General features: G+C 37.5%; 1 protein-coding gene across 2 annotated transcripts in view; it reads left to right on the forward strand.

Annotated features, from left to right (window-relative positions):
* The window catches only part of LOC121371622, a 30,765-nt gene extending 22,243 nt beyond the window's left edge, over positions 1-8,522 (forward strand). For both annotated transcript variants that reach the window (XM_041497648.1, XM_041497647.1), the window contains exons 2-4: positions 1,066-1,245; positions 3,119-3,226; positions 3,837-8,522. In XM_041497648.1, the coding sequence (XP_041353582.1) occupies positions 1,123-1,245; positions 3,119-3,226; positions 3,837-4,685 (1,080 nt within the window). In that variant the 5' untranslated portion in view covers positions 1,066-1,122 and the 3' untranslated portion in view covers positions 4,686-8,522. The remainder of the gene's footprint in view (positions 1-1,065; positions 1,246-3,118; positions 3,227-3,836) is intronic.
* The last annotated feature ends 5,877 nt before the right edge of the window (positions 8,523-14,399 follow it).

A 14,399-nucleotide genomic window follows, 5' to 3' on the forward strand; every position in this document is an offset into this window, starting at 1 on the left:
CATAATTCCCGTGTTTTCCAACTGCGTAGTTTCGTGTTTCATGACAACGTGGTCATAAGAAAGTACAGTATACACCTCGAGCGTGACACTAACCTACATACGCGTACACCTGTCAAATCTGTCACGCAGTCCAACTCGTGGATTTCACAACACGTTGAAATAGGCTATGTACTCGAAACGAATTACGTTCACAGTTAACAGGGTTATTTGATTGAAACACATCTTATTGCTTGATAAAGAACGAATGGATTAGGCACAACTTACTAGGCCTTCTCCATATTATATACATTTTACGACAGTAATATATTTTTCGCAATTTAAATATGAACAGAAATAAATATTATTGAAAAAGAGTTACTTTATAATACTGTCTACTGCGATCGGATAAAACCAATACGTTTTGGGGTCATTATCGTCCAAACTCGTACAGATTTTCTAATCCTGAATAGAAGTAAATAATTATTGTTCTAATTCTGCATGCTATTGCAATGACCTTGATCGGTTGCTATACATATTGTCGTACACCGTGTGAATGTATTGTACAGTGTGACTGGTATACTATGTAGACAGTTATATCTATATTATATATGGTATAAGTAACGTAGGTACGTGTGGTATAATTATACAAATAATATGATTTGTCTACTTCATCTGTGTTCTGTAGTACAAGAATGTGAAGAGACGGACACTTTCCTATAGATAAGACTGCAATATTAAATTACATTAAAATCGTGTCCGTCATATTTATCTAAACATGATTCATTAAACACATACATTTATTCGCATTATTTGGGAATCTAGAATGTCTTTTAAAAATCTAAATGTTAAAATTAGGTCTTATACATAACGTTTCATTAAAGTATTCGAAGGAGTATTGTGTACTAAATATGTGAAACCATCTTCATTTTTATTTCAAAACTGGTTTGAATTCGTTATTGGTGTGCTGGCGGTGGTGTTGCTGATGTTGTTGGTGGTGGTGTTGCTGATGATGATGCTATTGTTTTCACTATAATATTATTTTTTAACTATCACAGTAACGCTGGAGTAATATTTTCTTTTCTGAAGGGGTGAAGCGTCGATACCAACTGCACTCTATAATAACAAGTTTAAAGTAATTCCAAGATGGCCGGTTACCCAGCCGTTGAGCTTGTGAAAAACACCTTGAAGACGGCCATTTTATCCAAACGACAGGCACGCGGGGAAGGAACAATAAAGGTGGAATTTAAAGAGACCCCAAGTCAAGAGGTAAATATATCAAATTGTGCAGTTTAGTTTCAGGTAGTCTTTAAACCACATACGAAAGTTATAGCAATGGACAATGCACTGAATGTAAATTCAAAATTTTTAAAATGTGAAATAACAAAATAATTTTAAATGTTAATGCTTACATGCTTAAACTGTTTTTACGTTCCTATATCCATTAAAGGTTCAGGAACAAGGAATGCATTAATGTATTAATTTTGAAGCATAAATAATATTTGCAAAAATTGTTGTTAATAAGAAAAGAGGGGGATAGCTATATGGATAGATAAAGACAGGCAGTTAGTTTGTTTTCTTTATCGACATCACTAGAGCACATATGGGATGGACACCAGTGAGTGTAAGACAATCAGTAGCTATAGCAATATAAGGTATTGGTGAAGAACACTCAAACTTAATTTTAATAGGCTGAAGTTTAGTGTTTTTGTGTGGTCGAAAAATACATCAGGTTCACATTGTAAAAACTGGGATTTTAGATTTCACAGAAAATGTAGTGCTCTGGGTTTTAATAATACGATTAATCTTGTTAGTAATCCAAGTTCAATAACAGAAACGGAAAAAAAGCATTATATGGTTTCAAAATTAAATGGAGACTTGTTTTGGAACGTGACACGTCTACTCAAAAAAATGGAGGAAATTTTAAACATGGTTTTACCACTGAATTTTATATTACTACGCCTATGCTTAAATCGTTTCGGCGTGCGTTATTAATGTTTCGTAGTAGTACCGCGCCTTTAAAGGCATACTGTCACGGGTTTAAGGACCTTATTTCTCTAAACAAAATGGATAATAAATAAAAATTACATTAATTGTTGGAAACCAAATCTAGTGATCGCATCACGTTAACTGAACCATGATGGAGTGAAATCCATGGCATCCCTCTCGGCAGTTTTAGGTTTTGAATTATGGACCATTGCCATAAATGACAAAATGTCATTAATAAATGGAGTATGGTGGTTATAAAGATGGTTGAATAAAGTACATTTAGGGACAATTCAAAATATTTTATGTTCAGGTAATACTTTGTTACACCATTAAATAGGTCAGTGGTTTGTGACAATATGCCTTTAAGGTTAGAAACTGGTAGATATGAAAATTTGCAGATTCAGAAAAGAACCTGCTTTAACTGCCTTAATTGTGTAGAATCTGGAGAGCATGTCCTTATTCGCTGTCTTCTTTATGACGACATTAGAGTAGATTGTTTTGAAAAGGCAGTAACTTCTGTAGTAAACTTTAATAACCTTTTAGATAAAGAAAAACATGTTATTACCGTTAAGCCATCCGGACATTGTTAAAATTACAGCCAAAAGTTGCCAACTTATATTATTACATCGTCAAAGATTTTTTATACATATAGACATATGTATATTATATATTTTTGTTTCACTTCTTGCAAATACAATATTAAAAACATATTTCTGATATTCTTTTAATAGTTTTAAAGTCTGTCATAACTCCATAGGAGTGGTTTGTGTACTATTATTGCTGTATTATTGTAGTATTACTGTTGAATTCTTGATTTTATTTTAATCTGTACACAAGGTGAGACGGAAATAAAGAATTTATTGGTCTGGGATCGATCCCCGTTGGTGGGCCCTATCGTCTATATCTCGTTCCAGCTAATGCACCACGACTGGTATATCAAACGCCGTGGTATGTGCTATTCTGTCTGTGGGATGGTGCATATAAAAGATTCCTTGCTACTAATGGAAAAAAATGTAACGGATTTCCTCAATAAGACTATATGTCAGTATTCCCAAAAGTCTGACATCCAGTAGCCGATGATTAATAAATAAATGTGCTCTAGTGGTGCTGTTAAATAAAAGAAACGTTTTTCACTGTCACGTGTGTGTTTCAGCTAACACCAGACGATCTCTTGCGCCGACAGCGACGACGTGAGCAGAATCGTGATGCAGCTCGCAGGTTTCGCATTAAGAAAAGAAACTCCAACACATTAAATCAAACGGTATGTTTACAACTTGGTAACTATGCTAGGCTTAGACTACCAACTACCAGCACAAAGTTGGCCAACTTTCTACACTCACGACTTCTACATCTATACAGTTGCTAGTCTGAGCGCTCTTACAATTCGATTCTCGTTGTATAACCCATTAATTTTTAATCTGCGCGCACCCGTCGTAATAGAAGTCAGTAGTTGGGGAAATTACAGCGCAACCGTTGAGTTGGCCAACTTCGTCGAGACAGTTGACAGTCTGAGACTAGCATAAAGAAGGAGATAGTATTGTAATACATCGAACGAAACACAGGTTCATGTGGATGTTATCAGCAGTAGTTTGGGGATCGGTTGGAATTTCATCATCGATCATCGGTTATAATCGGTCAGCACCAACTGATTAACTTCGATTACACAATCGGTTTAGAATTATATGAGTGGCTATGGGAGTTAACATTTCGTCGATTAACGTTATAAGAAAATCAACACAGTAATTCCATTTTCTTCTTCTTCTGCTTCTTTTTCTTCTTCTTCTTCTTCTTCTTCTTCTTATTATTATATAAATAAAATTATTCAGTGAACCAAATTGTTAAAACACTATCAATTTGTTTATTCACTGCAGACATACAACAAGTATTGGTTGAAAAACACGGGGCTCCAGACTGAGATAAAACAACTCCAAGAAGAGAAGAAGAAACTGGAAGAAATTTTAAAAACCCACGTCAACTCATGCATGTGTGTTTACCATACACAACCAAGACAACACCAGCAAAGACTTCATTATAAACAACGAGATATGATGTGTAACACAGAGTATAACAGAACAGACGCCATTGTTCCAGTCTTTGATAATACGCAACACCATATACGTCATTGTGAAAACACGAATATGACGTGCATGGCCAATTTCAACGCAGCAGAAGCCATTGCGCCTGTCTCTGGAAATAAGCAACACCAAATACGTCATTGCGAAAACACGGATATGACGTGCATGGCAAATTCCTACAAAAAGGAGGACGACACAGCCCCTGTGACTGGTAACAGACAGCGAACTCTTGTTCGCCAGTTTAGTATCCCGAGCGATGCGCTCACTAATCTGGAAAACCTTCTTGGAGCACGTGACGTCAACGCTTCCTCTTTCCTGCCGTTCGGTAGTTACTCGGACTTACTCGAGTGCACAGAATCGGATCAGGATGCCAATCCACCAACTCCAATAAGCGGGGGGTTTGAGGTCGTGTCGTCTGCCAACAGCACCCAAGAAAAGTCAATTTTTTTCGGGGATGACTTCGAGTTAAGTGATACTCAAGTGAAACGCTGCGGTCGGTCGGTTAAAGTTGAAACTGTTGAGATGACTGAAACAGAAGAACAGGTTCCAGATGTCTCCATCATCCGACGTGGCCCTAACTTTAATAATAATGACGGACTTCCATTGCCAAACTTCGAACAACTGTTATATCCCGATGACTGCTGAGCCCATAACTCAACATGTATGTGCAATATAAGCAAATAGACTGTGACAACAGACAATGGAATGAACACTGTGTCTACTTTTGGAACGATTTTAATACGTCGGGTTGTCATACTCAGGCTTTGACACAAATTTCGAGATATAAGATAAACTGGAAATTATCTGGGTACGCAGCAGTTAATTGAAATACGTGTACTTCCAATTATATTAGCTGTATTGTTAATAGTAATAAGAATTGTGGTTTAGTCGTAGATTTATGTTTAAGATGTTTTGTCGAGTATTGAGCCCAGTTCTGGTAGCTGAGTAGCGAGTTCAGGTTAGCGTACTTGTATCTTAATTGCATATACGACCATAAACAGTTGATCATCATGCCTATGCCATCATTATAATCATCTTGATTTTTTATCTACATGTACTTATTTGGTTCCTTTTCCTTTTAACTACAACTCATTTTGCCTGCAACTAACAAGAAACACACAGTAGCACCCTTACTTAAAATGGGAAAGCAAGTTACAAAACAAAACTTTTTTGTAATAACAAAACAATGTCAGAACTCGAACCTACGATAGACGTGCTTGAACCATGAATGAATAAGGGCGCATTAATACTATTTTAGTTCTCGGGGACATCCTACTCTCACCACCATACATCACGTGAATATAATCTGCCCGCGGTGGTAAGCTCCTGATATGTCATTTATAAAGTAGCTTTTTCTACAGTTATCTTATAGTTACGTGTGTTTGTTTGATTGACTGTAATTACAAGTTGATTTATGTTCCCTTAACTGAGTGTTCAAATGTCAAAATGCAGGTGCAAAGCGGCTAGATTTCAAAACCTGTAACGGGATTACGGCCTTGGCTTGTTGAAGTTCAAATGTCAACATGCAGGTGCAAAGCGGCTAGATTTCAAAACCTGTAACGGGATTACGGCCTTGGCTTGTTGAAGTTCAAATGTCAACATGCAGGTGCAAAGCGGCTAGATTTCAAAACCTGTAACGGGATTACGGCCTTGGCTTGTTGAAGTTCAAATGTCAAAATGCAGGTGCAAAGCGGCTAGATTTCAAAAACTGTAACGGGATTACGGCCTTGGCTTGTTGAAGTTCAAATGTCAAAATGCAGGTGCAAAGCGGCTAGATTTCAAAACCTGTAACGGGATTACGGCCTTGGCTTGTTGAAGTTCAAATGTCAAAATGCAGGTGCAAAGCGGCTAGATTTCAAAACCTGTAACGGGATTACGGCCTTGGCTTGTTGAAGTTCAAATGTCAAAATGCAGGTGCAAAGCGGCTAGATTTCAAAACCTGTAACGGGATTACGGCCTTGGCTTGTTGAAGTTCAAATGTCAAAATGCAGGTGCAAAGCGGCTAGATTTCAAAACCTGTAACGGGATTACGGCCTTGGCTTGTTGAAGTTCAAATGTCAAAATGCAGGTGCAAAGCGGCTAGATTTCAAAACCTGTAACGGGATTACGGCCTTGGCTTGTTGAAGTTCAAATGTCAAAATGCAGGTGCAAAGCGGCTAGATTTCAAAACCTGTAACGGGATTACGGCCTTGGCTTGTTGAAGTTCAAATGTCAAAATGCAGGTGCAAAGCGGCTAGATTTCAAAACCTGTACGGGATTACGGCCTTGGCTTGTTGAAGTTCAAATGTCAAAATGCAGGTGCAAAGCGGCTAGATTTCAAAACCTGTAACGGGATTACGGCCTTGGCTTGTTGAAGTTCAAATGTCAAAATGCAGGTGCAAAGCGGCTAGATTTCAAAACCTGTAACGGGATTACGGCCTTGGCTTGTTGAAGTTCAAATGTCAAAATGCAGGTGCAAAGCGGCTAGATTTCAAAACCTGTAACGGGATTACGGCCTTGGCTTGTTGAAGTTCAAATGTCAAAATGCAGGTGCAAAGCGGCTAGATTTCAAAACCTGTAACGGGATTACGGCCTTGGCTTGTTGAAGTTCAAATGTCAAAATGCAGGTGCAAAGCGGCTAGATTTCAAAACCTGTAACGGGATTACGGCCTTGGCTTGTTGAAGTTCAAATGTCAAAATGCAGGTGCAAAGCGGCTAGATTTCAAAACCTGTAACGGGATTACGGCCTTGGCTTGTTGAAGTTCAAATGTCAAAATGCAGGTGCAAAGCGGCTAGATTTCAAAACCTGTAACGGGATTACGGCCTTGGCTTGTTGAAGTTCAAATGTCAAAATGCAGGTGCAAAGCGGCTAGATTTCAAAACCTGTAACGGGATTACGGCCTTGGCTTGTTGAAGTTCAAATGTCAAAATGCAGGTGCAAAGCGGCTAGATTTCAAAACCTGTAACGGGATTACGGCCTTGGCTTGTTGAAGTTCAAATGTCAACATGCAGGTGCAAAACAGTTAGATTTCAACAACTACAAGCGGATTTTACGGTCTTAGCTTGCTGAACATTATTTCAGTTTCCTTGATTTTACTCATCAATATTTCCATACAATGACACATTGATCTGCTTTACAATAACAACAACAACAACAATAATATATTATAACATATTCGTTTATTTTCACAGTAGATTCGTTCTTATGGTTTTGGCACATCTACGGGTTTTGTTTTGTTGTTGTTGTTGTGGTTTTTTTATTTTTATTGTTGGTATTTTTGAGGGGTATTGTTGTTGTTTTGTTTGGGGGGTTTTTAAATTAAATTATTAGACTGTTTCATAGTCAATTATAGGTATAAGTGCAGGCAAACTAGATGTAGCAGGCCTCTGAGCAATATGACATTTGTGCAGACGATTTCCAGGTAACCCATTTCATTTCAACTAACCCGTTAACACTAAATGTCGTAAATATAATGAACGAACCAAAACATTAATATACGCAAAACTAAACTTACGCGAACGACGCGTGGACGAATCGATCGTTCACGTAATTTTCTGAGAGCTTGTTTTGGCAAAAGTAATAAGTTGTAAGCACAATGAAAAGTGATTTTACTTTTATGTGATTTGCCTGCTTGGGTTTGTTTTCATAAAGTGTGTTTTTGTTTAACGACACCACTAGAGCACATTGACTTTTAATCATCGGCTATTGGGTGTCAAACATTTGGTAATTTTGATATATAGTCTTAGAGAGGACACCTGCTATATTTTACCATTAGTAGCAAGGGATATTTTAAAGTTTTATATGGACCATCCTACAAACAGGATAGCACGTACCTGCTGTAGTTAAGCTCTTGGTACACCATTCATAATGTAGAACTCTTTATTACAGTTATATTTCAGTTACTCATAATTGTTTTTGATTCGCAGTTGATCTAGGGTCGATCCCCGTCGGTGGGCCCACATGGGTGTTTGTGGTTCCAACCAGTGCCCCACGAATGGTATATGAAAGGCCGTGGTATGTGCTATCTTGTCTGTGAGATAAAAGATTCCTTGCTTAGAATGGAAACATGTAGCTGGTTTCCTCTCTAAGACTCTATGTCTTAAATTACCAAATGTTTGACATCCAATAGCCAATGATTAAACAAAACATAGTTTAACTTTTTATGATTTACGGTAATTGTCATTTGATTTATTTCCTTCAAAGTTGACTGTTCAGGTGATAAACCGTAGTCGTAGAGTACAAAATAATTATTTTCGTTGTCGGTGTACAGACCACAATATATATATATATATATATATATATATATATATATATATATATATATATATATATATATATATATATGTATATAGTATGTTATGAAATAATACTGCAATAAACTTATTTATTTATTTATGTATTTATTTGAATACTAATGAAGATACTGTAATTACTATAGTAGATTGTAAATTAACTGTTTCAGTGTAACACATGTGACGATTTTATTCTGAGCCATGATAATAAATATGTAAACTTTATTTTGATCTTGCTTCATTATTTCCAAAGTTTACATAATAACGTATTCGGTTTCCTTTAAAAAAAGCAATTTCTGCTACTGATGCTTACTCCTGCTTAGTCCTGAAATAAAATTGGGTGTTTCCGATAACCCGACACTACCTAGAAAAAAAGGGGCGACCTTAAATATATTTCAATTTATTGTTCGATTTGTTTTAGGTGAAAAATTTCATAGTTAACATTTTATTTGGATACGTAGGAGTGAATGTAGTAAAACAATATAATAAAAGCCGATGTACCCTACCTAATTTCTTCAGCAAATTCCCTGAAGCACATACTTTTAGGCCTTAAGTTCAATTCATATTCTAGTCGCCGACCTGCATATGGACCTGTTTTCAAAGTCACACACACACACACACACACACACACACAGAGAGAGAGAGAGAGAGAGAGAGAGAGAGAGAGAGAGAGAGAGAGAGAGAGAGAGAGAGAGAGAGAGAGAGAGAGCAGAAGACAAATGAACTGAATCAGGTTGGAGTGATTCGACATATCGACAACGCTTAGTCGGCGGTGAAGTATGAAGATAGGTTTAGTTTGTCTGCCCTTCAAAACGTACTCGTATCATGTATCATAAGACATTTATGAAATAATACGGGGTCGTTCTGTGATTTCTTGAGTTAGGGTAGGGTTGAGTCAATATGGAATAAGAAGGTAACAAGAAAAGCAAAATATACATTTTAATGAGGGTGTTTGGTTTCTGATAACTGTGGTACTGCCGAAGTAATGTGGACTGTTACATATAAGATAGAAACAATATTAGTTTATTATTACTAATCGGTGTAGATTAGGCCAAAACTAAATTGTTTCCGGTAACGTGCTGAAATGTTTTTAGGTTGGCTTTTTATTTTATTTTATTACATTTTAACTCCTTTCACCTATATATTAATAAAATAAAAATCGAAAAATAAAATTCATTAAACATGATGGTCGACCCTTATTTCTAGGTAGGGCTGGGTTCCTGGAAACACATATTTTTAGTTCTATATTGAAACTAGAAGACAGTCAGTTGTGACAATTTGAAGAAAACAAATTGAATAAATATAGTAGAAACGTTCCCAATGGTGTGAAACGGACATGCCCAGTCAGACGACGAGGACTGAATAATAATGATCTATGATTAGTCTAACGACAACCTAGCTGTCTTTTACAAACAGAAGAAACAAGAATGAAACACACGGACGATTTTGTTTTTAAAATTGAAATTATGAATAAGGTCACAAGTATGCTATGAAAACTATTTACTAAAGAGTGTATGAAATGTCAGAAATAAAATAGATACAAAAAATACAACATTTGAACAGAAAACTGCATTGTCACGAATATTAATTATTTTTGTTTTAATAAACGCCATTAGCCATACACTGATATTTAAAAACCTCGGGTGCTTCTGGCAAAACAAATTAAAAGACATTTCTCACAATGTTAATATATCAGTTTTTATACTAGAATAATCACCTTCAAATCACTTACAATCTGGATTCAAAATTACACTAACAGTCTAATTACAGAATGCTTTTTAGATCTAAAGATTCAAAGAATATTTTATTTTTATCCTTTTATCTGAAATGTGCTCTTTACGTTAAAATATCTTTTTCGTGACATGATGATCTTATATACAGTTTAGGATTGACTAATGGTTTTATATTAAAGCATGTACATGTACTTTCTAAAAATATTCCAAAATATGAAAACATTAAAAATATAATATATTTCTCATAATTGCTTTAAATACAGTTTACTATTCAGGTTTGACTAAATGTTTGAAGATTATAGGACGTATTTACTTAAATAATACTTATAACATTCAATTAAAAAAAAAAGAAGATAAAATAAAAGTGAAATACAATAAAGTAAATATAATTCAAAATAAATTCACAATTTTCAGCTATTTGTTAGTGGAATTAAAACTTTAATTTAGTTTAGAGAGAGAAAGACCAGGCCCAGCACTTGTTTATAAACAACTGCCCTGATATGGTGAAAGACAGTTCACGGTGTCTGGGAAAGTCACTTCTAGCTTGCAGACCAGTACAGCGGTCAAGCTTTCTTTTGCTTTGCGCAAATTTAATTGCTAATTTACTATTAATATGATGAAAATACACTTATAATAACGACTAAGATTTTGCGAAAAATGGCTGCGACGGAAGAGATTGTCACACCACAACCTGAGATAGTGGACAGTGGAGCAGAGAAAAGTGTGAACTTTAAATTTGATACATGGGCGAAAGAGCTTGGACTAACCAGAAAAACAACGCAAGTTTTGCGCAGTGAAGAACTAATTTCCAGAGAAGTGCTCATATTATTAGATGCCAGAGACGTTAAAGAAATCGGGTTGCCTCTGGGGCAATACAAGTTACTGTGGTCGTCAATAGAAGAGATGAAAAATTAAAATGGTGCCCAACAATCGACTACGTGGAGCATGGATGATCAGGAATCTCCTGATATCACAATCAGAGATATCCGCAAACAAACGGACGGACTGACGCAAGCAGGTAAGAGGCTAGATTGCTTGCTTGCGGGAGGTCACAATAAAACGGTAATAACTCCATCAGCCAACTCCGTTATGGACCCACGGACAATTCTGACCATGAAAGCGCAGAAAGGCTTTGCATGTAACTCAGTTTTTAACAGAAAAGGCTAAACACAGAAGGCAAACCCGGCGTAAAGATTTTGTGCTCAAAATCAGGGGCTCGGATAATGAGCACATTCTGATTAAAACGGAAGATGACCATCCGTATGCAGGTATTTTTTATTGAAGAATGGGGTGCCGCCAATTGCCGTCTGCTGAACCAGCTACTAACGTCAAACACGCTCGACCGTGCAGAGCTCAAATACTATCTGGCATACACTACTAAAATATTCTACTTCTGATTGGCTAAATTGCCGGCGTTTGCAAGCGCACATCTTGAAAGTTCAACACAATTGAACTCTGGAAATTTTTATGCCGACATGCGCCGGTTTATGGCGAGTGCTCGCTGACGTTTAAAGTATAAACCTAGGCGCTGGCGAACGCCGGCAGCCACCTGACTGCGGTCGTATGCTAGCGTAGTATAAATCCAGCTTATGCCGACCTGCGCCGGTTTATGGCGAGTGCTCGCTGACGTTTAAAGTATAAACCAGAGGCGGATCTAGAGGGGGGGGGGGGGGGCAGGGGCCCGCCCTCTCTAAATTTTGCGGCAGTCATAATTTTATCATATATTAATTTTCATTTTTTTAAAATCCCCTCCAAACCTCCCCCAAAGTTCCATTGACATTCCGCCTCATTTCATTGCCCCCCCCCCCCCCCCCCCCCATGGATTTTCTGGATCCGCCACTGTAAATCTATGCGCTGCGAACGCCAGCCGCCACCGGCTGCGGCCGTATGCTAGCATATTACGGCGGGTGACGGCGTCAAAAGTATAAACCCATCTTAACTTGTTTGATTCGTGTTTTGTTTGTGCGGGGTTTTGGGAAGGATCGCTATGTCAGGTATCTTTGCACAGCAGTATTATTAAATAATTATTAATTTAATAATTAAATAAAGATAATTTTTTTATTAAAATATTGTATTCACACATCACTCGTTGACATAACAATGGTATTCTAAAAAAACATCAAAGAGCCCGTCCTCTTGTCTGACTATCTTATATTATGTCTGTCTGGCCGTGACTCTCTGGCTGCATGGCTGGCTGGCTGGCTGATAGTCACTCTTTGACAGCCCGTATCTCTGTGTCTGTCTGTTGACCTATCAGCCTGTTCGCCTGCATTACTCGCGTGCCAGCAACAGGGTGAGTAATTTGTAAAAATCACTTCAACTTATTTTAGTGCTTATATTCAGAAAAGGTTCAGGCACGCTGTTATGGACACACACCTCAGCCATCTCTGTCGTCTGTCCTAGACAGAGGGTTAGTTGTTAGTGTTTAGTGGTTAGAGACGTTGGTGTAGTGGTCTCACGGCTACCTACTGAGTCGTTAAAACGCCAACCCTGTACCTACCAGCCATATGTCCGATGACACCATTTCTGTGTGTGAAGAGTTTATTCCATGAAAACGAATTGCCACATTTACATTTGCTTTATACTCGCGTGGCTTGAGTATTGGCAACATTTTTAATACAAATTATTTTTTACAACCCTTTGTGCAATTATTACAATGTAGCAACTAACAATTCATGGAGGATATACACATTAGTTATAACAGAAAACTTGAAGGTTTTCTAGGGTCTATATTTGTGTTCTAGTTTTGTAATAGCAAACTAAAAAAACACTACCAAAAAAACACCTATAAAATTAATTTAATATAATAATCGATATTATAACTGTAAAATACCCCATTTATCCGTGAAGCGGTCTTCATTTTCTGAGTAAATATATTTTTCGTTATTTCTGTAAAATGTTATTCTAGTAACAACTATTTTAGCAAATTTGCAGTGGTATATATGTCGTTTAATTATTACAAGTAAGTGATCAGTAGCAGACATTCATTTGGATTACCAAGTAAAACAGTACAGATGTTTATATTAATTGGTTTGCTAGTTTTCGTTTCATTAGTTTCCATTAGAGTGTTGAGTCTAGGCTCTAGAAGGTTTATAAACACGAAACCTTGTCCCCTGACAACACTGACTGGTGCACCGGCCTCGGTGGTGTCGTGGTTAAGCCATCGTACATAAGGCTGGTAGGTACAGGGTTCGCAGCCCTGTACCGGCCTCGGTGGTGTCGTGGTTAAGCCATCGTACATAAGGCTGGTAGGTATCGGTTCCCGCCCAGTGCGAGTTTTACCGACTCAATGACGTAAAGTGTAAGGCCACTACACCGACTTCTCTCTCACTAACCACTAACAACTAACCCACTGTCCTGGGGGCATCGTAAGTTTACTTCTGCTACTAGCAGTTATACCAGCCGTGCGTTTTACACGTGTTTGGCGTCTATTTCACGCAGAAAATTATATCATTACGGAAGCTGGAGTATTTTAAGGACAACAGAAAATGAAATCTGTGTTCTTCAAACTATCTTTGTTGAACTATAATAGTAATACGAATTGTGGTTTAGTCGTAGATTTACGTTTACGTGCAAAACGAGGCTTACGATGTTTTGTGAAATTGGGCCCTGGACAGACAATCCAGCTGAGGTATATGCCCAGGACAGCGTGCCTGAACCGAAAATAAGCTGAAATGAAATTAACTGATTGATATTTCTGGCTCAAACTGAGCTTGTAATAGTTATCTCTTCACACCTGGTCGCGTCGGGTACATTTCTAAATGTATAATTCACAAATTCGTCCGGCACACCCCACCTCAATTTGTTAATCTGGAATCGATCAAATTCGATGGGCCTATCGGGCTATTTCTCGTTCAAACCAGTGCATCACGATCGGTATATCAAAGGTCATGGTATGTGCCATCCTGTCTGTTGAATGGTGCATATAAAAGATTCCTTGCTACTAATGGAAAAATGAAACATTCTGTAAAGTGTATTGTGTAAAGTATAAAGTGTATTTCTTAAAGATAGTTACCAACCCCTTGTACCACCAGTCGCGATCGGCCACTGTCTTGAGATTCTCACAGCATCAGAACAACCAGTACAGAACTCAATAGTATGCATTGTTGCAGATTTAGTTTACTTAACTACCAATCATTAATTTGTGTTGTTCTCCCACCAGTTCAATGCACATTACCTATATAGATGGAAAACTTGTCCAATATCTATTACACGTACCTAGCTACCACACATCTGCTCCCCCGGTAAGTGCTATTTAATCATTCTGTTAGCGCCTATTAAATGGACCATATTACCACCTTGGCTATTCTGGAATCGGGTCAGAAGTGTGCGATTTGGGTCACTTATATAACGG

Source organism: Gigantopelta aegis, chromosome 4 (assembly GCF_016097555.1).
Source record: "Gigantopelta aegis isolate Gae_Host chromosome 4, Gae_host_genome, whole genome shotgun sequence".
NCBI lineage: Eukaryota > Metazoa > Mollusca > Gastropoda > Neomphalida > Peltospiridae > Gigantopelta > Gigantopelta aegis.